Consider the following 24,832-nt stretch of genomic DNA (forward strand, 5'->3'; position numbering starts at 1 on the left):
ACCTCCCCTTATCCTCGTTTGCCCCTTGCAACTTTGAGAGTTATCCGTTTTCAAAGATTTGGGGGGCCGAATTCGTCAATTTTACCCCCCTGATTCTCGAAAACGGATAATTCTCAAAGTTAAGAGGGACAAACGAGGATAAGGAGGTGGCAAACGTTGGCAAACGAAGGGCGATCGATGGCGAAAAAATTTTGTCATTTAACATACTTTGGGAAGTCAAAGTGGCGAAGTCGGCCCCCCCAATTTTAGCAAACGTAAAAGGGGCAAACGAGGATAAAGAGGTGGCAAACGTTGGCAAACGAAGGGCGATCAATGGCAAAAAAATTTTGTGATTCGGCCTACGTTAGGGGGCCGAATTGGCGAAGACGGTCCCCCTGATTCTCGAAAACGGATAATTCTCAAATTTAAAAGGGGCAAACGAGGATAAAGAGGTGGCAAACATTGGCAAACGAAGGGCGATCGGTGGCAAACATTTCTGTTTTAATGGTATATGTATATTGGGGGGCCAAGTTCACTCCGATCGATCGCAAAGGGGATAGATTAGATTAGGATGTGAAAGAAGTTTTAATCAGGGAAACCATGTAACCAAATTCGTTCTTTTTTCCCCACGATCTGATTCGTAAAAGCCTTACCACTCTCCGCTCCACCTCCCATTTTCTCATCTTTCCCGGCGACGCGCGATCCGATTGAAAACGTGGGACTCGTTCGTCAGGACGCGTCGATTAGGAGTCGAATAACGACGTCGTCGCATGTCGAACGGCGATGCGTCGGAAACGATGGGATAACCATGCACATATTTGCGAGGCGTGTGTGCGCGAATTCCACACGGAACTAATACGGTGAAGCATCTCGCGGAACGCTTCTCGCGAACACGGGAAGGTTGAAGCGCGTCTACATGCCGTCGTTCCAAGCACGGGAAGAGAGGACGGATGGTTTACCAAAGACGACGAGTGGAGAGAAACGGAGTAAGAGACCTCCGGAAATCCAAACCGTAAGGTAACGCGATACCAGCCAACTAAAGTTGAGCTAACCAACGACCCTCGCGCCGTCACACTACTCGGGGTTGGGGGGGAGGGATCAACGCGAAGATCTGCCGTTATCCATATTATCGATACGATATAATAACGGCGATGTTACCGCGTTGCTTGCAAACTTCCACATTACCTGCACACCCGGGTTGCGTACACCCAACGTGCATGTATGCAGGTACGATAAATCGCGCCAATTAATCAACAGTGATAATTACAACGATTATGTACCCACGGTCACAACACTCGGACCCATATTTTAGAGAAAATTATCAAACTCGTTAAAACTTTCGGAGAATTTCACACGTCTACCGGAGATATTTGTAACGCGATCAACCGTATTCCTCAACGTTCGTGTACCTACTCCTCGCGAACCGCGAGGAGAAAAATTTTATTTTCGCAAAAGTGACTACGTCGAAAGTTTTTGAATAATAGCCGAATACGGGATGAGGTGAGACACGTCAAAAGAGAAGTCAAAATCCTTATGGAAAAAAGGTAGTAGAGAAAAAAGGACGAAGGTAAAGCAAAGGAAGGATGCGAACAACGCCTCGTGTTTCACGGTACTTTGATTTCTCGGCAACTCTGTTTCATTTGCTTTCTTTTTTCTTACCTCCGAGCGAAAGGTCGGAGTAACGGAATATATCGCGAATATCCTTCGAGAGAAATAAGAGGAAGAGAATAAGGTGAAAAAAATAAAAGAAACCCCGCAACTTTTTATTCAGAAGAATAAACAACTCTACTCCGGTAAAACCTATAGCTCAGATTTTATCCCCTTTTTCAGCCGGTATACAGGTATCTTATTTTTCTCTATGTATCTTACTGGATGTATATAAGAAAAAGCAACAAAAAAAAAAAAAATTTGCCGTTCGTTCGTTGTTTGAAAGATTCTTCTAATCGCTCGCATCTCCGGGCTTAGGTCACGTCGCTTCTTTATTTTTTTTTTTATTTTTTTGACAAAAAAGCTTACGCTGACTATGATAATTCGTCATCCCTCAGTTTCGTCTCTTCGCCACTTATATGACCCTGAATAAAATTAGAGGCGGCGAGAGGGCCGGTGGGGGAGGGGAGGGACAAAAAGTTGGAAATGAAAATGAAGGAAGAAGGGAACAGCCGAATGTATAGAATTTTAAATTTCAAATACAATCGCGAGATTGTCTCCTTTCGCTCTTCTTTCCTCAAGTAGAATTAATATCGCGATATAAAAGTGACAAGAATAACGAGTGGGAAGAATTAAAAAAAAAAAAAAAAAAAATGGAGCAAAAATTCCGCTGACTCCCTCCAAGCGCACCCCTTCGTAAGAATTCCGATCAGACGTCCGTCAGCTTTTTATGCCCGACTAATTCGATTCCCTATCATTTTTCTCTCTCGTTATTGTCCGATCGGCCTAGTTCCGGGATTCCATCCGCGGTGCGCGGCGATTTTGACGTGGTGTAAAAATCGATCGCGTTGACGAAAAAGGGGGTTTGGCAAAAAGCGAATTCTACGGGTTTTCGATCCACGGATAAAAAAAGGGGGCGGCAAACGAAAGCGGGGGTTCCGCCCGGGAATAACGGAAAAATGATAAAAAAAAAAAAAAAACTCGTCGAGTTGAATAAGTAAAAGAGAAAACTGAAAATCGAACTAAAAATCTCTATCGCGCTTATCTCGCCTCGGTTTTTTATACCCGCGGAAAGGTGGTGGTACAGCACAACGACGTGTGCGTACGGAGAACCGCGGCGGGGTGAGTATCGAGGGTTTTGTGGTACGGCCGACCCTATACGGGTCGCAGCTACGCCGGGCCTCGGCTAGAGATATGCCCCATTCAAGTCCGATCTCTTTCAACCTGCTCGCATCGAGCTGCCGCCACGCGCGTGTGTGCGCGTGTGAAAACTTTTATTAATGGAAGGTCACACTCGGTATATATATGTAACTTTTACATAAGTACATAACTTATGTACGTGTACCTATACGCGTGGTTACCGGTTTACATGACCCAAAAAACGCGTTTGACCGTGAACGAACCATAGAAACGAACCACCCCGTACATACCGGGGCGACGATTGTTACTCCGTTACCCGCAGTACTCCGAACCGCAAGAGCTTTTACAGTAGAGCTGCTGCTGTCTCGCTGTTACGCGCGTATACGCTGGGGTGAAAAGTTCATTTCCGTAAACGTCACAGGGTTTAATTCTTTTGAGTAGAATGACAAAGGGCGCGAGAGAAAAAAAAAAGGGAGAAAAGGAGAGACGAAAAACCGTAGGGGATGAAGTTTCGTTGGAGAATTTTTTCAAAAAAAAAGAAGAAAAGAACCAGAAACGAAAAACCAAACAGAATAAAATTCAATATCAATCTTCCGGATGAGGTCCTTTTTTTGGTACGTTCAGAAGAAATATGGAAGATTATACAGTTGACGGGGGTTTGTCCGTTTGGTTTGGAAAAAAAATTGTTTCGTTTCTTTTTCAAACTCTCCCCAGCCCCGTGAAAATCGAGCGTTCTGCGGGGGCGTGAGAATAACGCAATAAGTAGGGAGATCTGAGTGGTTTTGAGGGACCGATTAATTAACGCGCGTGGAAATTTGGCACGGAAAGCGAAAGAATGGAGATAAACAGAGATGGGATCGGAATTGTTTTCGTTTAATATATGTCCGACGGGAAGTAAGGGATGAAAAAAACAAACACGATTACGACGATTCGGGAAAACCTCTTTACAATTGAAGAGAAAAAAATTCAGTCACAAATTCGGTTGATAGGGTAAGCAAAAAAAGGCTTAATTATTTCCAATTTGAATTTAACCGTTCCGGTACCAGTGCACCGTATACGCGGACCATAGGGTACACCGATGTGCTCGAAACGGTCGACGGGATGAAAAAAAAAAAAAAAGCAAAAAAGAAAAATGAAAAAGTTAAAGAGAGAGAGAGAGAAGAGAAGGAGTATTCGGCACGGAAGGAGAAGAGCGAAAGAGGTACGAAGAGGGAGAGAGAGAGAGGAAAAGGCAAGAAAAAAAAAAAAGGAAGAAAAAAAAAAGTGGAGCACCTCTTGGGGGATTTGTCGGTTAATTGAGACGCAGAGTGTGCGAGGCCTCTTCTGTACCTGACTAATATCACGACCCGGGGGCGATGAGAGTTTCGCAAAAAGGGAAACAAAAGAAAGAGCGAAGCAGAAAAGAGAAGAGAAGAGAAGAGAGCAGCTACCGCTCGGGTGCCTTTGGACATGAAAGTGTAATTTCTTGTATGTGGCATGATGTTTGACGGAGTAAAATTTTCGAGGGGGTTCGTGCCCGGCTCCGTTGAGCCGGAGGCGCCGGCCAGACGAAGAAAACGGCGGGGGCAGGAGGTACTCGGCGGAGGAGGAAAAATGGAAAAGGAGGAGGGAAGAAAGAAGAGTTTTTTGAGTTACCGATTAATTAACACGCTAACCGAGGAGCGGAGGCCCCCGTCTGCTGTCCCCTCTCACTTTTCTCCACCTCCGTAACAGTTTTCTTCCTCACGTTCTCCGTGCTCTTGTACGACTCGTATAACGCACGACCTTGGCCTTCCGGCAATTCTCGTTCACAAATGGATGAAACAAAAGGAGCGGTTCCCACCGGCCGGAATCCTACCTACGTTACTTTCCATTCTCAAGCTTTCCCGCAATTTTGCTCGAACGTTGCAACGTTACTCTCGTACCCACCACCTCGTCAGATGTAATCTACATATTTTCTTAGTCGTCGCGATTAAAAAAGCAGGATGAACCAAAATAAAGATAACGAAAAGGAGAGACGCTCTTTTCGCTTCTTCTTCCTTTCCGTTTATCCCTCTTTATATGCGTGTATTATACAAAATGAGTTTCGGGTTTGGAGTAATTGTTTTTTTCCTTCTTTCGAAGCGGTATACGCATATACTTTGGCGATGGAGAATTAAATTGCGACGAGAGCGAAATCCAAAGTAGTTGAAAAATTCGCTTACCTTGTATGGCGTGAGTTTGAAATGTCAGTAGAAGAACGAAGAATAAGTGAAACAACATTTTTACACATATAAATCACACTTCACACTGCAATGACACTTTTGAGTTTTACACGTTTTATTTATTCGCTTGAATTTTTTTTGATTATTTTCTTTCACGGGGGGTTTCGTTAGGTGAGCACCCCCGAAGGTCACTGGTTTATTACCCCGAATGACGAACAATTATTTATATATCAATTCACAATGTATTCCGTATACCTCGGACGACCATCGGCTGATACACTTCAATATCGACGAATAATAACAGATGTATATATTTTTCTTTTTTCTCTTACGTACGTATGTTTACCAGCTCAATTCTATCGATTACCGAATCACCTCGCTCATGATTAGGGAATTCGTTTAACGGGTACAATGATTATATTTTAAACATTTCCCAACTTTCGAAGTAACTTTCAGTTTTTAATCTCTTACATGAGTGATAAGAACGGCAGCAACAGCAGCAGTTTTTTTTTTGAAATCGATTGCAGTAATAAACGATTGAAAAAATATCCTTCATATTGTCAACTGCGGATCACTTTTCGTAAAATATGTACATACGATTATTCCATATATATATTTTTCTTTATCGATCATATATTTTTTCGATTTTTCATACTCTCCGTCATATCTTCGAATATACCTCGATTTTCGATTTCAATAAAAAAAAAAAAAAATCAAATCAAAAGCAAAAACGATCGACAAAAAATTAAATAACTTTTCAATTCCTTGGTAAAATTTATTTTTTATTCATCGAAATCGATTAATTAACGTCGATCCGATCGGTCAATGCCATGTCATTCATATCTGCATGATGGGAATAATTATATCAATCAAATTTTCGAATTTTCAATATCAATTTCCAAGTGATTCAAATAAAGTGAAAAGAAACGACGAACGAAAAGCTAAAATTGTGAAAATCAAAACGACGTCAGTTCGTGCGAAATAATTAACTATGTATTCTGTTCGAAACGATTAAATTTCGCTGATCAATTTTTCACTTTATTTAATGAATAAAGGTCTTCGGACACATCGGCGCATGGTGAGCGGCCCGAGACAGCGCGGCGCGAAATGATTCCGCAGCTCGGATTTTCACAGGGACGCCTGCGCGTCTCGACGCTCCTTGACACCCACCGACCGACCGACCACCCACCCACCATACCACCGTCGCCACCCCCTCCGGTCTACGCCGCCAACGCTTATATCTACGGGGTTGGTTGGCAGCGAATGGCACCGGCTACGAGCCACGCGATTACCCGATTCTAACCACCCTCAACACTTACACCGATTGCATCGAAATGAACGACCCACTATATTACCGGAATATCAAAACTCTACGAGTGGAGGAAGAAGAAGTAGAAGAAGAAGAAGACGAAGAAGGGAAACGGAGGACACCGCGGAATTATCTTTCTTGTTTCTTACTTGCTTTCTCTTTATTATTTTCCCCTTTTTTTTTTTCTATCCTTTCACACTTTTCTAGGTACAGCTGCTCCTCGCTCGCTCATTTTCTCCAGGATTTCTTTGCTCAGGACTTTATGCGATTTACTGATGTCTGTTTCCAAATTGCTGGAATGCATCGATTCGAAGGACCTCGTCAGAAATGGAATCGAAAGAAAATTCGTCGTTTCGTTTTTGGTTTTCTCCACGCTGCCGCGGTTTCGACCGAAAACTTTCTCTTCAATCTTTCGACTTATTAGATCTCTATTGCTGCGCTCCTTTTTCACCCAAATGTTATTATCATTCATTTTTTTTTTTTTTTTATCAGTTTCCACCCGAATATCTCGCATTATATGAAAATGGTTTCCTTTCATCTGAATTTAACATTTTTTCTTCTTCTTCTTTTCCCCACTTTTTTCTTTTTTCTCTTCTTTGCGCGGGCAGCGCGGCGGAAATGTAGAAAATCGTCGAGTGTCTGCCATTGTCATGCAGGTTTTTTGGTATAAAAAAAAATTTGGCGAAAAAAGAAAAATAAGATGAAAAAAAAAAAAAAAAAAAAAACTGGAAAATTTTACTACGCGCCCAGAAGAACGACACGGGGGGTGACGTGGACGAGAAAATGATTTCCCGAATACATATATGTACACATACGTAAAAATCATATATTTTTATAAAGTATGTACGGTAAGTATATACACACATATTCCCATACACGCACACAGTTCAGTCGAGGACGTTATATTGCAGACGTGTGATCGATTCTGTCTATGAAAAAAACTCATGGCAAGATGAAGTTAAAGGTCTCAAAAATTCAACTCGATGGGAATACCTTATCCCAACTCACGAATACATACCTACGCACACATCTACCGATACATGGAAACTGTATGTGAACAACGTCGATGCGTGAGGCTGGATGTGGGTATTCTTGGAAGTTCGAAGAAGATTTCAAGATTGGGTCTGTCCCAGATATGTGCTTGAGTGACAACCTCGATAATCAGATGGAATCTGTATTCTCGCAAGGAATCTATAGACCTCCTCTCCAACTTCGCAATGACAAAAATCGCTCCAAAAACCACAAAAATGGCGACAACTCGACCGTTTCCCTATAACCGGATCGATTCAGTCAACGGATTCGGACTCCTAATCTCAAAATACAGAAAAAAAATTTGATTTCTTCTCATTACATTGAAATCAATCCAGATTTTCCAACCGTTCAAATCTCGCGGAGATTAAATGCGGTCACGGTTGGACGAAGCGAAAAAAATTCTTCGCGTAGTTTCACCTGCCGATGTGGCTGTTGGTTACAGTCACGGAAGACGTGGGAGGGGGTGGGCGGTGAGGGTGGTGAGGGTGGAGGTATAGGTATAAAATAATTGCTTTTTCTTATTCGGTTTTATCGCTCGTTCTAGGTTCCCCGGGAGTTCGACTATAATTTTGAAAGGGCAATTTAAAGTTACCAGATTCCGTCCGTGCGGTAACAGCTAGCTAGGCTCCTAGCTTCGCTGCTGCTGCTATTGCTGCTGCTGGAGTAACTCATGGCGTGCTTGGAAAACGGCCGCTAAGAGTGAGAAAGAGAGAAATCCAAGTACGGGGAATGATTTCGCGGAGAGACGGAAAAGGAGAGAAGTATATATAGTATACGGTTCGACCTCTACCGTGTCGACTTTACGATCCACATTACCTCTTTGCCTACGCTTTATGCAACATCTATGTATGCAAAATTCACACTATATACCCCAAACTCGTATGTACGTACATTACATACATATTTATGTGGGCGAACGTTCCTCCCTGCCCGTTCGCAAAATTATGCGAAGTTACGGCGTAGGGTAGCCACTATTACGGTACAAGATTGTCTAGACGTTTCACACGATTCCCTCGACCGTAAGATTTTTCCCTTTCCTGTACCCCGCCTCTCGGAAACCTATATAAAATCGTTCGAAATTTCAATGGAACGAAAAACATACAAATAGAATCATATATATTTTTCGTGTGATTCGTGTCTTTTGCCTGATCAATATATAATTCGCTACGATATCATTTGATACGATATCCGATTTGATCGTTGTGTGAATATAATAAGCGTAACTGGTATTGAACTACAAAATTGTGAACGAACAAACAAAAAAATTAATCTTGATTTCGAAGTGGTTTCATTTTTACTATTCTGTTTGTTCTAATTCTCTTTTTACATGTTTTCTCCCTATTTGTATATTTGCATGAATTTCAACTAAGGAATACATACGTCAGGTGTGTAAGCGATTTAAAAAAAAAATGATTGATGAAAATTATTCGAGGTCTTATAGCTACTCAGGTATGTTACAGATATACGGAGGTGCCGGAGGGTGGTACCACGGGTGTTGGAGATTTTGAAATGAAGAATAAATAAGGCTCGATGTAAACTGTTTTTTTTTTACTCCATCTTCCTCTTTTTATATGCGTACAGCTATGTGCGAAGCCGGTGAAAATGAGAAAAGCTCTCGCAATCGTTTTTCCTCGGCACCCCAGTTGGTGCTTCCCGAATGTACAGTTACGACTGTTCGCCCTCGTCGTCCATCTTTTTCTTACGTATACACACGTATGTGAGGATGGATTTATAAATGATGTACATATATGTACGGGCGTTACGATATTCCTGTTACCATATTCTCTCTGAACTCCGTTTTCCTTTCTTCTTCCCGCAGGAAGCGAACGTATCCCAAAAGTATTATCTACTCGGTACATGTTCAGCGTATGAAATAGTTTTTACTCCTATTCTATTCCGAGTGCTATGCTCACGTAGACACAGTTTTGCACACTGATGTCGTTCATAAATTAATGACCAAAGTTCGGGGAAGATAATCTCTTCGAATGATTGCAGATATTTATCAATCTTGGATTTTCACCTCCAATTCCTTTTACATCCGTTTTGCTGCTGGCCTCTGACGATGTTTTCGGCGTGAGGAAAAAAGCTCTGAGCTTGCGAACTAATCGCTCGCAAGTGTGGCTCATGTGTAAGACATTAAAATTTCTCTTTTAATCATTCCCGTCAACTTTCAAACGCGATTGCAGATGCGAACAGTATTTTTTTTTTTTTTTTGAATTTCATTTTTTGAGCTTCGAAACATTTAGAATCCTGCGAACGGTACAAGCGCTGTAGGGGTTTCGTGTGACATTTTTTTCGATAACTGATCGGGTAGGAAACGTACTGACTGACCGAGGTGAATAGTAGCTTGGGGGTTGTAGAGCACCGTCGGTACAAGGGTGACCGGCCCTATCATTCACCCTCAAGTTAAAACTTCGTGTGAACATGTTTGATTCGAATCTGGTTTGTTCTGCCGGTAAATCAGCAGTCTTTTAGGACGCTGATCTTGGAAAGAAAAAAAGAAGAAAAAACAAAGAAAGAATCAATAGTTTCGAGGGTAGCTTACGAGTCGATAGGTTACCGATCTTTCGCTTCAACTCTTAATTCGAGCGTACGCGAAGATTTTAACGCGGGGGAAGAGAGCAGGAATTTTTTGAAATATTAATTCAAGGATTTCAGGGCACGAATTCGATTAGATTCGATAATTATGTTTCTCTTCTAGCAAAGTAGAAGACATTTTGGTACAGGTTTCGGAAGATTTTCTTCGGTAGATTAACTTCAAATATATGTATTCCATTTTTACATATATCCAGTAGACGTGAAAGAAGTACACATAAAATAAAAATCATTGTTTAATGAATATATATATTCCTCGTAATATATCAATATACATATTTACAACCTAACGAGACATTAATTATCGTATAATAGATAAATATGATGTCAATTGATAAACATAGAAGACACAATTATTATAGTTGTAATATTTTTTTTTTTACTTTTTTGCTTTTTTCGTTTTTCCTATCAATTTTATATTATTACTGGCGTGTAGACACAAAAATATCTTATATATTCATGTATTAATTTGTATTTAAATATAATATACATATATATATTCATGTATATAATTCATAATATATAATGTTCATCTATCTTCATATGTGTTTCTGTTATATATGGAATAAAAATCTATACATTTCATACTTATACCATCATCATGAATGTATCCGTTCTCAACTAACGTGTAAGTGACTAGTTTTATGTTAAAAAACATTCATTTCATAATAATAATAATAATAATTATCGTAATCATTATTATCATTAATAACCTCATATCAACAGATATATTATGCGCAGGTATTTTATACTCGGGAGGGTCCTCGTACAACGTGGTCCCTAAAACTTCAATTGAGTTTTCTAAGTTGAAAAAAATGATAAAATCGTCTTGTTTATTTCATTAAATTTTCAATTGGTTCGCAATCGATTTACCGCGAGTAACTCTGAACGATTTTTCATCTAGGCACATATAGTTTATGTAATTTTTGTCGATTTTTTGTTTCAATTATTATCTTTTCTTACTCTTTCCCGAACGAAAGGTAATCTCTTCTAGCGATTCTAGTTATAATTTTGGTTAAATTATTTTTTTTGAGCGCGCAATTTTCCTTTCTTTCTTTCGTTCGGTGTCTAATTGAAAGAAAAATGTTGGCCACACATTGAACGATCTTAATATTTAATTGAACCTTAATTATTATTAGTCATGTTAATCACGGTTTAAAAACACTCTCGATAAACGATTTATATAGTTAGGTACCTAAGGTAAATATCAACTATAGATGAGGTACATTAATTAAAAGGTACGTTCATATACAACTATTGGTTACAACTTTTCCATCATCATTGTCACCATTTTAATTTATTCATAGTTCAAAATGGTTACGTAGCTTCTGAATAAATGAGTAGTGCTTTTTAATAAGATTTCAATCATAATTAAAAAATGGTATTTGGTCCAAAATACATATGTATGTATATATATATATTTATAATATATAATATTAATATATCCGTGTTTAAATGTAAAAAAAAGAACATTCCACGTACGTATGAATTTCCGTGTGTATCATACAAGTGTGTCAATAAAAACGCGGGAAACTGAGAACGAGTAAAAAAGAATGAAATAACAACAAATTTATTCATATCGTTATCTGTCGAGATACGCTTCCGTCTAGATAACGATAAAAAAAATTCACAATCACTCTTTACAACTTAGAAATATCCTTTTTTTTTCTACTCTCCTTATTATCGATACACAGAATAAGTTCAGAAAGACGATGATCTAAAATCATCTGTGAGAGATCAACATACCATGCTATTCGAGATTTCTGACATTCTCCACCAATCTTTATTTGTTTATTTGAATATAAATTTTTTCTTCAATCTGTACTCCGAAGTCGGAGTATAACAATTTTCGAAGACTCACAGCCGCGACGTTGATCAATACAGTTAATCAATTGATCTGACCGTGACACCCGATTCAATAAATATCGCGCAACTTGATAAATAAATATCGATTATTCCACCAACCTCATTTTCATCCAAGTGAACATTTTTTCGAATGTTAAAACGAACCCCTCCTGTTATTCCTCGTCAATGGCTGGCTGGACTCTCCTCAGATCCATAAGGACTCTGCGCTCTTTGTGCTGATCGTTTTGCCGATCGCGAACACCTTGCAGCGATTGATCGCCGTGCAACAATTCCCGTTGCACGGTAGCCTCGTCTCAGACTTTACTCTCCGGACCGTCGGTGGTGTGTTTGAAGGAATTGCGAATTTTGCTCAGATGCAAAGCACTTATGTGACCGTAACTTTTGTTGTACCAATCCGGAGTACGTCCTCTGGAAAACAACGAAAAGGGAGATGCGCGTTAAATTTCGAACCCATGTCACCGTGTCGGAACTATAAGGTCCAAGAGAATGAAAGTAGATGAACACTCACTTTGTGTCGACTCGAGACAGATGCATGATTCGGGATTTGCCGCTTCCGCAAGGTTCGATCAGGTATCTGGAGGCTAAAACGATTCCTCGGGTACCCCCGAGCATCACCGGCGCATCCGGATGTTCTACGGAAGTTTCGACGATCACGCAAGCACCTTTCGGTAAATCGTTACGCCACGATCTGTGAGAATAAAAAAAATAACAACGAAATCGATGAAAACTACCGTCATCGCGTTCAACTTGTACTAGAAATTTTCCTATTTTCCACAGATTCTCACCTCAGAACGCAGTAGTCTCGTGCCGGAAGTGGGCTCATATTCCCCGTAGCATATTGGAAGACCTCGACATTAGCGTCAAGTTTATTGACCAATCTGTATTTCAATAACTGCGGATCCCAGATGTGACGTTCCCTCAGAACCCGATGAAGTAATTCGTTCGGCGGTGCCTCAACCTCCGTCGAAGTTCTCCACAGTCGCAACGGGTGTCCGTCCCCAACTTTTTTGTAAGCGACTTCGACGCCTGGATCGGCTGGATTGTTGATGCTCACCCAACCCCGCGACCTGATGACATCAACCGTTAGAAAGGGTTCGCAATTTTCCTACGCCAGGTGAAAAAATCGATGGCAAAATTAAGGAACTCACTTTTCACGAGCTTCTTTGAGGAGGGCAGTGGTACACGTGTAAAGATACCCTCTCCAATCTTGCTTCAACTCCGAGCCAAGTTCTTCAAGTCCGACCGGAACGCTTTCTTCCATATAATTGAAGTGACACTGACTCAGTATGTCCGTAGAAACCTGAGGAATTGATAGAAGAAAATTGAAGAAATGAATTGAACGGATTCGATAACGGCGAGTTCTACGCCAGATTGATGAAGAAACGTGAACGATCGCTCACCATGAATAGTTCACGATGCGTTTTTATCAAATAGAGTAGACAGTCGTTGGCGGCTTTGTTTTCCGAGAGTTCCCTTTGATCCGGTATACCGACGGTCTTTCTTCTCCTCGGAGAAACGCTGTTCGATCTATTGCTGACGTTTGTCGTCGTGTGGTTGAAGTGGAACAAACTCGGTGCCAGACAAACGGCCAAATTTGAAGCGGTCATTTGATTGTAGAGAGAATTGCTGGCTACGTGGTTCAGGAAATCCAACAGTGCTTCGAGGGCCTCGCGATGTTCGTCAGGCAATAGAAGGAGAACGCATTGAACGGCGTCTGGTCTGAGCTCCGCCGGAACGTCTGTTTAATAAATGGGGAAAAAATATGATGATGAGAGAGTTTTTTTCCCACCGCAAAAAAAAAAAATCGTCGCTATGATATTTCGAAAACTCACGTTGAAATATGGCGATGAACGTTTCGGACAGTTTGTTCGTGAGCAACGACTCCGGTAATTCCCTGAAATACTGTTTCACCAAATCGGCGACATCGAAGGCCTGTTGTCCGTCGAAATTAATGCTGTCTCCCTGAGTCTCCGTCATCGCTTTCAGAGTTTGAATTCTGGAGCGCAGTCCGCTCTTTCTGAATATCCCAGTCTGATCGAGCGCGTTCGCTCTCAGCCACCTCAACGCTATTTGTATGCACTTCGGCAGAGCCTGTCCGGTTCTTTGAAGCGACAGTAAAAGCGGAACGCCGAATACGGTCTTATCCTTGTAATCCGGCGTTTTTATTTTCCTGATGAATTTGGGGAGTTCCCAATTCCATCCGGTGCGGTGCGTCGGGCAGTATCTCTCCATCGAGGCGGTGAGTTTCAAGAGGGCAACTTTTCTCAGTACCAAAAGCTGACCGCACGACATCGAAGCCATTGCCCTCGGGCAGAGCGGATCCAGAGGTTCCGGGTAAAGAGATCCCCTCTGGAAACTGTGCCACCTGACAACGGTTCCTTTGTGTCTAGGCGATTCCTCCTCCTGATCGGAATCCCTACTCGCGACGGTCGAGCTACTCTCCTGACTTCCCGCAAGCTCCGAGCTCCGGGACCTCGATTTTTCTCTGTATATCGTTACGTCCTTGATGGTTTGCGCTTCCTCGCCGTAAAGATCTTCCCTACCCCTCCTGAAACTCTTGTACAGTCTTTCGTCCCGTTTGCCACCGACCGTCGTTTTCTCCTCCTTGCTGTACCTCGACTCCTGACACTGATTGAACTTGTCCCTGTACCTCTGCGACTCCTTGCCGAGATTCAGACTACCGCCACGATTTGTCACGGACGAGATCGATTTCGCCCCTGAATCCTTCGGGCTCTGAGGCGTAGGCTGAGCGTTCACGTACTCCGGTACTTTGGTGCAGTGGTTGCTGTTGGCGTCCTTGAAATACCTGTGCCTCCAGCTGGTCGGCTGGCATTCCGAGTCGCTCAGAGCTCCCTGATCCTCGCGGGTGCCGCGATGAAGGAATCGCCTCGGTCTGTTCATCTTCGTCCTCGTGGGCGTCGGCACTGGACCACCGCCCTGGGATCCGTCGGAACAGTAGCTCGAGGAATCGTCGCCGAAGGGACTCTGGTTGTTGGCGAGGGGCGACGGGGGAAGATGAAAGGGCGAAGAAGGAAGCGTCAGAGGCGAAGGAGGAAGATGAAGCGGCGAAGCCGGTAGGAGATCGTTGAAAGAAATGGGAGCGGGTCCGGTCGGCGAAACGTCCACGCAATTCAGATCCTTCATTTTTTGCTGCATCGAAATAACGTCCAGTACTTGGGGTCCGCTGATAACAACGCCGTCGCGATTCTGTCGCTTCCTTCTGCGTGACTTCAGCGATTCCACTCTCCTGAGGAAGGCTTTTGCGCTGTCCTTGAGCCTCTCGGAACCTGTTCTTCGAAATCTTTGACCCATCTCGTCCGTCAATGGTCCGGGTGGAAGACTCCCGTACTTGAGCGTGTCGAGCATCGTGTCCTCGGCCTCTTCGGCCTCCAGGCGATCCTCCAGCGAGTCGTCCTCGTCGTCCGGCCTGACGTTCTCGTCGGCGATTGCTTGCAACTTGTCAACGGTAGACTGGGTGACGTCCCCGACCCTCGACCACCTCCTCGTCTTCTTTTCGAAGGTCCAATTTTCGCTCAACGCGCACTGATTGTCCTCATCGGAGTCATCGCCACCCTGGAACACGAAATTGTCGCGGTTTTACCGGACGGCGCAAAGCTAGAGTTCGATGATATCGTTTCTGGACCGGGCTGAGCTGACGATGTCTTCCCGGTACAACGGAAAATATTCCAGCCGACGATGTAAACGGCTCAGCATCGACGGTACATACTCTTAGGCTCGGACTAATGATTTCATCGGAATTCTAACGGTTGGCGAGCATTAAAAGTACATGTACAGTGTGACTCACGCGTACCGCACGCTCTTTGTATCTTCCATTACGATATTACGATAATATAATCGAAGCGCAAACGCTGCCGTAATCCGATATTCGTGACGTCATCTATACGTCACGCGACGTTGGAACGAAATGGAGGGAAAAAAAAAAAATATCCACCCACGCGAGGTCTATCGATGACCTTTCGAAATTACCATCCGAAAATGACGCCGAAAATGATCGAGAACGTGAATTTTTCTGAGTGGTATACGCGGAAACGAAAGCTGTAGCTGTACGAACGATCAATGGCGAAGTTTCAACGGTTCGTGGACCAGAAAATTAGAACGCTGGGTGGTTCTAGCCGTTAAATTCATCCGAAGACCACTTAACAACTTTGTTAGATTGAAGAGTCTGGCAAGTACTAATTAAGCGAGGCATCTTTCTAGTTCTTCAAGATCATAAGCGATGATAGGAGTAGAGAGACGGTAAGAGCCGAGTAGTATAACAAATACACAGTGGAGGAAACGCGGCGAGCTCGCGTTCATGAAGTTGTTACGAAAGTTGAGGGCTTTGTTAGTCAGCGTCAGTGGTTAAGAAGATGAATGCATCGAAAGTACTTGTGTATACCATGGGAAGGGGCGACCCGGCCCTTCGGGACAATGGAGAGATCGATCTCTATAGGTATAATAAATTCGAAACGGTAAAACGGCGAGTTTCTTATTTGTAGTCTATCGCGTCTGTACGGCGTCGTAGCTTCGGGACGGGTGATGGGTTTCCAAGGAAGAAATTGACTGTCAAGAACGACGAATACTCGTATCGGTGGTACACCAGTGGACGTTAAGTCAGGATGTATAACCGCCTAGCCGAAGCCTACGGCTGAGTGCTGCCGTTGCCGGTTCGTCGGGGGCGAACTAGGGCACTTAAATATAGTTTTGTTAGCGGAAACTGCACCGGTAGCAATGAGTTGCACCATTAAACGCGCGGGAAAAGATGCTCGGGAGACGTATGGAAATTATCCCCCACGGTACGGAGGAGTCGGAATAAAAAATCGAATGAAAGAAAAAGAAAGAAAAAGAAAAAAAGGAGAACGAATTTAAAAAGAGAAAAAAGGACGCGATCAGAGCAGAAGGGACCGACGGAAATAGAAATTATATTATACACCGAACATAATATCCTATTTATAGACGTCCGAAAATTATCACGTTCGAGAACGATTACTTAACTCGAGATGAGGCTAAAAGAAGAAGCTTCGCTTCCAAAACGTCTGTTACCTCAGTTTCGTTGACGCTCAATTTAAAACGGGGGTTTCGAAAATCTTTCCAAAATAAGAACGACCACCACCTACCGATGTATACTCTACCGTTCGACCGATGCACGTAGCACGTTACAATCTACGTCAGAGCGAGCGTTACTCTCGCGAAAATTTTTATTCAGGTCAACGTTTTTTGACATTTTATATTCGTAGATGTGTAATTTTTCTCCGCACATCGTTCGATTTCGTAACCGAATCGGGAATCCCGTTTGCAGTTTGATCGATTTATTGTTTTATTTATCTATTTTTTTTTTCATATTCTCTTTGCGCAAAAAAGTTTCTCGATAATCGAGAGGTATATATCATTTATCCATGACACGTAATTCGTCTCTGAAGATATCGTTTTTCGTTTCTTTGATTTATTTTCCTTTGAAAATCATGATTAAAAAAACATAACGAAGCGGTACGAGTTATACCGTGCAGCGTACACGAGTGAGTCGGAGAAGTTTCTCCCTACTGCAATGAGACCGAACAAAAGAAACGTTACAGAGTGACCAGGTGACGTCATTTCCGTTCGTTCAACTCCAACGAACTTTTATAATACGAGTGGATAAATTTTACCCGTATAATTGTCACCGGGAAACCGCAGTACGATCAACACACCCTATTAATATCAACTGAACGCGCGATTCACCGAGCGAATAATCAATCGATCGTCAACGGAAATCGACTCGATCGAACCGAAGATTGTAAAAAAGAAAAAAAAACGAATAGAAAATCCACTCGGATTAGAGAAAGAAGAAGAAGAAGGAGACCAACCGTGGGTGTATTTTTATAGGGAACGTTGAAAGAACTCTCTGGTTTTTTTTTTCACGTTGCGTTACAAGGTTCTCGATAAGCGGACCGCGTGCGTTTACGCGCGTACGCAAGCCGCGCGACGTGCGTGCTACGATTCACGTGCTAGGTGGAAAAATTAAACGCTATGCAAGAGACGCGATTTTTCGTGCACCAATTCTGTCGGTGAAAAATAAAAGAGGAGGAGGAAGGGCGCGCTCCTATCTCTGGACGGATGAAGAAAAACCTCCTCTGAGCTTCGCGTTATAAAACGAGTGATGCGGGTCAAGTAACTCCCCGCGTATGAGATACGAAAGATGAGGGAGGAGAAGATCGTGAAGTAGAAGGAGAAGGAGAAAAAGAAGAAGAGGACCTTTTAACCGTGACGACAACGAAATAAGAGAATACGAGAGCGGGCCCTGCAACTCTCTTCGAGGGTCGTTAAATTTCTGGTGGTACGGTTCCCGACGATATACGCAAGTGTGACGTAATCCTCACAACGTACGTGTATTCGATTTCTACCATGTGCCAGTGGTTTTTGTTTCGTTTACTTTTTTCTTTTCATTTTTTCCTTTCATTTCAGGCCGCAGCTGCAACGCGCACTTATACTCCATATGGATCCACGTGCACAGAAACAACGAACGAAAGAAGTGCACGAGTCTTTGAGAGCGGGGAAATTTTCATCGTCAATTCGCCATCGCCAACGAGAACGACAAAAGAAAAGGAACGCTACTTCACAAACTCTCCTAATTTTTTGCCTTTAAAAAACGCTCCGAAAAAGTCAAACAGAGCTCATTATTTTGTGTCATTTGTGTGGAAGTCGCAATAGTTGAAACAGAAAATAGATTTTTGTCGATTAGAACGTTCTTGCTTATCACCGTCCAGATGAAAGAAGGAGATAAAAAACTTGGAGTAAAGGAGATCGATATAATGCGACGTGTTGAAATGGATCGGATGTATGGCGAGCGAGTAGATCGCGATGTGAAATCTCTAGAGATCTTAGAAATACCTTTTGATCCTAGGTAATGATAAATATCGCGTGGATCTTGTTGAAAAAACAGAAATAAAAAAAAACTGAAATAATTTATAAAGGTATGACAGACGAGCGCGTTTAGAATAAAATCAATCTTTAACTACTTACTCGCTTTTGCGATCGCGTTTTTACTCCGCACCGACAGATGCAGTTCGCGATGCCGAGATATCGAATACCGGGACTCGCCAGACTGCTTGGCACACGTCGGTACGGTTACAAGGTTTTCAATTAATAAGAACCGAGAAAGAGAGAAGGAAAAAAGTTAAACGAACGATTCGAAATCGAGAAATTCCTCAAACGATTCGATCGGACGTTAACGACGGGGCTACTACCTCCTCGCCCGTCATACGGGCTCTTTACTACTTATCGAAACACTCCGAATTCCGTCGCAACTGCGTCGACGACATCTGCAACGCTTCGTAATGCGGCTAGTGAACTGCAGGCAACGAGGACGCATAATTGCAGCGAAAGAACGAAGGAGAGAAAAATCGTCTCTGAGAAATGAGACGCGAGGATCGTTGCAGTTTCTTTCTTACGCAGGTGAAAAGAAATGAGAGAAAATTTGAGGAATCGACGAAAAGTCGAAAGAGCTACGACGAAAAATGGCGATAGGGCTGCCCCGAAAAAAGAGAGAAGAAAAATCTGGCGTTCGTTCGAAGTGGAATAAAGTAAATAAGCGGATACACGTTATGTACTATAACGTGGTATTGCAGTCGGTTTTAAAATGCGGTGGCGGTAAACCGTTCCAACATTCCGAGATACCGGTATTTCTGCTTACAATATTAGCCAACTTTTTACCCTAGCAGGGAACCTGTTAACCCACCGGATACGAGACGAACGGGCATATGTACGCCTCGCGGTTCGCGATCGTTAAGATTTAAGAGCATAGTTGAGAAATTCATTAACCTCGGATGAGCTACGTAAGTGTATAGTAAAACACAATATAACGACCAGGTATAACGTGCCAAATAATTTGCTGCGAGCATTACGTAGCGGAAAGAAGAAGAGAAAAAGCATTCGTGTGCGCTGAATCAGGGCAATCGCTTTTCCGGTTTTCATCCGAAGTCTCTATTCTTACGTCTCCGCAGAACAAAAAATGATAAATAAATCGCGATCGACGTGCGATACGGGGCTGCGGAATTAAGGGAGTAACGATTTGAAGAGAAATTACATATCACGTTGAAATTCCGCGTTTAGTCTCGAGCGCTGCTCAAATGTTGGCGCGGATAAATATACAGGTGGCTCAAGTGCACGGCTGCATACCGCGCACGCAGTAACGATCGAGCCGCGCTGTCTGCCCGTTCTCGTCACACACACACACACACGCGGTGCTCGAATTCAACCTGTTGCAGGAGCAACAGAGAAAACGGGGAAAAGTTTCACGTGCATCAAGGTGCGTAATTACCAGGTTTTGACGCGAGAGAAGAACGATTTCTTGGCCGCAGCGGTTGCCTCGTGACGACGAATATGTAACTCAAACTAGCTTTATGATATCCTACATGCAGCGTCACAGTATCTCCGTTGCATAGAATTTTCGTCAACGAACGATGAAATCTTAGAGAACAAACATGTTATTCCTGAAAATTACATGAAAAAACATGTCATTTTATGAAATTTGAAGGGACAAACATGTTATTTTCCAAAATTCGAAAGAACAAACATGTTACTCTAAAAAATTTGAAGGGACAAACATGTTATTCTCCGAAATGTGAAGAGACAAACATGTTATTCTTGAAAAATTGAGAGACAAACATGTTACTCTTGAGAATTTGAAGGGACAAACATGTTATTCTCTAAAATTCGAAGGGACAAACATGTTATTCTCCAAAATTTGAAGGGACAAACATGTTATTCTCATGTTTTTTGCATAACAAACTTTAGTGACAATGCGGACGATCCTATGAGTGTGACACAAATCGAAAGCCGTCCGTTCAGCGAAAACGTGAGAAAAAATAAGAGAATCCGGCCACATATTCGAAAGATAATTTTCTCAAGGAGCAAAGAATCATTTCAAATATAGCGGTACGATATTCACATGAATAAGCATTTTCATTTCATAGATGAGCGACTCACCAGCACCTTGAGGTCGTAAGACGCGTACGGTACGTCGAAACCCATCTACGGGCATGAAAGTTTGAGAAGCTACAACAAAACGCGACGACAACCGCAAGAGAAAGAGAAGGAAATGACGAGCCGAGAGGACATCCCAAGGACCATTTCGCACTCGTCAGGTTCCGATTGGATCGAGATAAGAGAATTTTGAAGAAAAAAATACGTTTTCGCTCATCATCGTCCAGAGAATCCCTTATTTCTATTCGCTTGATCACCCTACGCTACTCTGATCACGTGGCGATTCTCTGGACGCATCGCACGGATGTTTAATTGTTATTCCACGAAGCGTTTCTATGCGCTACCCGATCCCGTATCGTCGTCACATAGGAGTAGCTCATGTGCTTGAATACTTTTATGCACACATAAGTATACTTGGGTGCTTTCACCGAGTGCATGACAATGACCATGTTTTCAAACGTGTCATAAGACCCCTTACCCGATTGCATACCAAGTGGTCGTACCGCAACGAGTCCTGCCTGACGGAGACGAGGGACGAAAAAGAAGGCAAAGAAACAAGAAATGAGATAAACGGCAAAAAGAAACCGTTTTCCGGAGGGGTGGGAGGGGGGGGGGGGGGGGGAGGACAAAAATGCACGGCTACCTCAAAATCCCCGAAGCCTATGAATTCACGATTACGACGTACCCAGGTAGACCCGGACGGCCTTGAAAAAATTTTCGTAACGTCGTTTCTCGTTCCGACTAACGTTCCCTGGGTACACTCTTACCTCGCGTCGTTTATAACAGCACTCTAATGTTCCACGTGGGGGGGAATTGCGTAGGTGAAACACAGTTAAAATTTCTTTTACCTTTTTCTTATTTTACTTTTCTCCCCTCACCGTGTCGCGGTTGGATGGATTTTAGGGTACATTATACACCCGGGATTTTTTTATATACACCTAACTTCAACAATGCCTCTCGAAAATCGGAACCTATTCAAAGATGGCTGCTCAAAATGCTCCGTTTTAATCGTCGCCGAGATTCCTTCTTTTTTTAGGGAATCAGCAGAAACAGAAATTGGATTATATTATCGATTTCTTTTTTACTTACGGGCTTGTTGTGGCTGGTCGTGTGATGAGAGTGATGAGTATCGAGCCTCATATTGGCGCATCGATTCAGAGCGTGGAGCCTCCGAAAAAGACTTTGAAGAGAATCGGCGTCGAGAAAGGGATGATCCTTCGCTACTCCAGAAACCTCTATCGGAAACTGGTAATCTGAAAAGAAGAAGAAAAAATCGAATAAAATTTTGTCAGGAGCTCCGGAAGAAATTACACATCGACGGGTATATCCGATTCAATGCCGTTCGTCAGAATACCTCGTTTATTCCTATCGACGAAACACTCGATCGTTCATTTTTCAGTTTCTTATAGTACCGGAAGGATATATCGATACGCAATATACGCACTACAGATAATTACATCCAATTCGTAGTCGGAGTTGAAATTGTATTATTCCTTTCATCGAGTCGTTCGTTTTTCTCAAGTATTTCGTTCCCTTCATTTTCCAAATATCTGAGTAAAAGACGGATACATAATGAAACTCGTTTGCATAATTGCTATAGGATATATAGTCGAGGACGTTTCCGTCGTCTGGTGTAAAACCTAGTCGAAAACATGTCCACAATCATCCGTGCAGAGAACCTCCTTTGTTCGGTTTCTTTCGATTTGTTTGTTTTTTTTTTTTTCTCGTCTTCCGAAACGAAGCAACTTGTAATAAAATAATTTCAGGATAGATATATACGTGTGTTCATACGAGGTACACCTATGTTTGAAATGAGCCAACGTCATCTCCGATTACGGATGTGATCTCCGGTCTCGGGGTTCGCTCTTATAACTGGCTAGACCGCTGCACAATTTACAACGATCTTTTGTCGACTTGCGCAACTTGTAACTCTCGTCGTATGGAAAATCTGAATACATGCACGCCCGTTATACACGTGTGTAAGGTACACCGATATAATATACGATCTTCGCGAACGGCTGTGCATTATAGGCACCGCGACCCAGATCTTGTGATCCAGATCTTGATCTATGATCTTGGAGCACCGACGCCGAACGAGTATCGCGATTCCTACGGTCGCAGATCGATCCGGACACAATTTCGATCGAAAATTTCCCTTTTATTCTTTTGCAGAATAATTTTTCGGTCGTTCGGGGCCCGGAAAATGTGATGAGAAAAAATGTGCGAAATTTCTTGGGCTCGAATCGCGAGTTCGTCGTCTTTGGTTTTTGCGATCGATTGTCGCGAATCGTTGGTTTTGGCACGGAGTTTGATAATAAAATGTGTCGGAGTAGCAAAACTCTTCTATCCGCAACTAGGTATACCTACATATAAAGGCGAAGGAGCGCGCGCGCGCGCTATTACCTTTGCTTTCTAGACATTCTAATTAGGTTTTCTGCATCAGGTACGCGAGTTGTTAACTTCCTATACCGCAGTCAACCTCCCCAGTCAACGATTCAATTATCACGGGTATTAGCGCGTAGCATCATCAAATGCGTTAAATCTATTGCCAAACGATAAACAACGAGAGAAAATAAATTGCCTCAAATATAATCCGAAAACAAAAAGAATCGAGAGAAGAAATTTGAAACACGTCACCTTTCGTCGTACAATCATACGATTGTGAGAAAATTTCTTTCGCACGAACATTGTTAGACGATAAAAATAAAAACCAGGAGATCGAAGGATTCGAGCTCGGGAAGGTTATTAAATTATCTCCAATTTTTTTCGCTTTTAATTTCCGAAGATAATATTTGAGGAGTGGAGAGCTTTTCCTCTGCAAAGTCTTGCGAGAGAATAAAATAATTCAAAAAATTTAAAAAAAAATAACGAACGATATCCTTGGGATCTGCGTTCTAAAAATCGGTCGATGGAAAGTTTCAAGTTTTTCGCGATTGGGAAAAAAAAAAACCAAAAAAATTCACACGTCGAATGGTGCGTGTCATTGACACCGTATTCGACATGCGGAGTAACGCACACGATTAGCACCGATGAAATATCTGATCGAAACAGAAAAAAAAAAAGAAAAAATGTGAAGAAAAAAACCCGCGAAGAAATAATTTCGAGAAACGGGCGCGTGTGAGCAAAACTGTACGTATACATAGAGTTGTAAGGATCCGCGTATCGGGTTTGATCGTTATAAATCTCTTACTCTTTGATCTATGATGCGTGATTTAGTGGCTGACGCGCTAGTGTGGGTAATATCGGTAGCCGATACGTCTGGGGTACTTCACTATTACCGTACGCGTTATAGGTACGAAAAAAACGGAGAATAAGAAAATAGTGATAATAATGAGGACGATGACGGAGCCAAGACGACACTCGTAGGATACGCGTGTTATTTGAAAAAATATCATACATTCGACGGTTAGAAATAATCGCGTATAAATCGTAGATTATTTTTATATCGAGCCTTGTGGTTAGCGCCCCTTTGCAGGTTCAACTGGGTCAATTGCTTACTATTCATAGTGCGGTTCGATTATGTGCTTGACTTATGACTGGCAATTAACCGCGTGTTATCGTCGTCATCCTCACGATCATCGTCATCCTTCGTCGCGATCGAGAAAGTGAACGTTATAAAATTAATTAGAAAAATGATTCGACAAAAGAAGAAGACAAATTACGGAAAACCAACGACCCTCGATACTCCGGGGTATGATAATCGCCGAAATTAATTGTACGAGGTAATGAAGTTGTAATCGATATAATCGACTTTTTGAAAACGAAATGGAATAAAGAGAAAAAAAAGAAGGAAATCACGCGAGGACGACGAACAGGGTCCTCAAAATAGACGGATCGTTGATCGACGATCATTTCCTTTCAGTAATTCGGGGAATGACTGCGGATGAATTTAACACGGGTGATCGAATTTCGGATTGCGTAATTCGAAGTAGGTGTGACGGATACTCCATCGATCCGGATAGGACCTATGGTCGGTAAGGTAATTATTTCATCGTATCAATTTTCTCATAACGGATCGGAGTCGGCTTCGATCATCCTCAAGATCCTTCAGTATATACACACGCTTATACAATAACCTCTGGATCTTTACCAAGAGTTAAGTTCGATCTACCGAGGTCGT

General features: G+C 42.4%; 2 protein-coding genes across 4 annotated transcripts in view; both read right to left on the bottom strand.

The window, feature by feature from the left end:
* Window positions 1–6,040, bottom strand: part of LOC105688701 (zwei Ig domain protein zig-8) — a 178,923-nt gene extending 172,883 nt beyond the window's left edge. For both annotated transcript variants that reach the window (XM_048656624.1, XM_048656625.1), the window contains exon 1: window positions 4,950–6,040. In XM_048656624.1, coding sequence (XP_048512581.1) covers window positions 4,950–5,007 — 58 coding nt within the window. In that variant the 5' untranslated portion in view covers window positions 5,008–6,040. The remainder of the gene's footprint in view (window positions 1–4,949) is intronic.
* A 4,074-nt stretch (window positions 6,041–10,114) lies between these two features.
* The window catches only part of LOC105686059, a 100,519-nt gene continuing 85,801 nt past the window's right edge, over window positions 10,115–24,832 (bottom strand). For both annotated transcript variants that reach the window (XM_012400623.4, XM_048657538.1), the window contains 7 exons: window positions 21,802–21,965; window positions 13,584–15,324; window positions 13,152–13,489; window positions 12,900–13,051; window positions 12,537–12,818; window positions 12,260–12,439; window positions 10,115–12,159 (listed from right to left, as the gene is read on the bottom strand). In XM_012400623.4, coding sequence (XP_012256046.2) covers window positions 12,045–12,159; window positions 12,260–12,439; window positions 12,537–12,818; window positions 12,900–13,051; window positions 13,152–13,489; window positions 13,584–15,324; window positions 21,802–21,965 — 2,972 coding nt within the window. In that variant the 3' untranslated portion in view covers window positions 10,115–12,044. The remainder of the gene's footprint in view (window positions 12,160–12,259; window positions 12,440–12,536; window positions 12,819–12,899; window positions 13,052–13,151; window positions 13,490–13,583; window positions 15,325–21,801; window positions 21,966–24,832) is intronic.

This window comes from Athalia rosae, chromosome 6 (genome assembly GCF_917208135.1).
Source record: "Athalia rosae chromosome 6, iyAthRosa1.1, whole genome shotgun sequence".
In the NCBI taxonomy this organism is placed as follows: Eukaryota; Metazoa; Arthropoda; class Insecta; order Hymenoptera; family Athaliidae; genus Athalia; species Athalia rosae.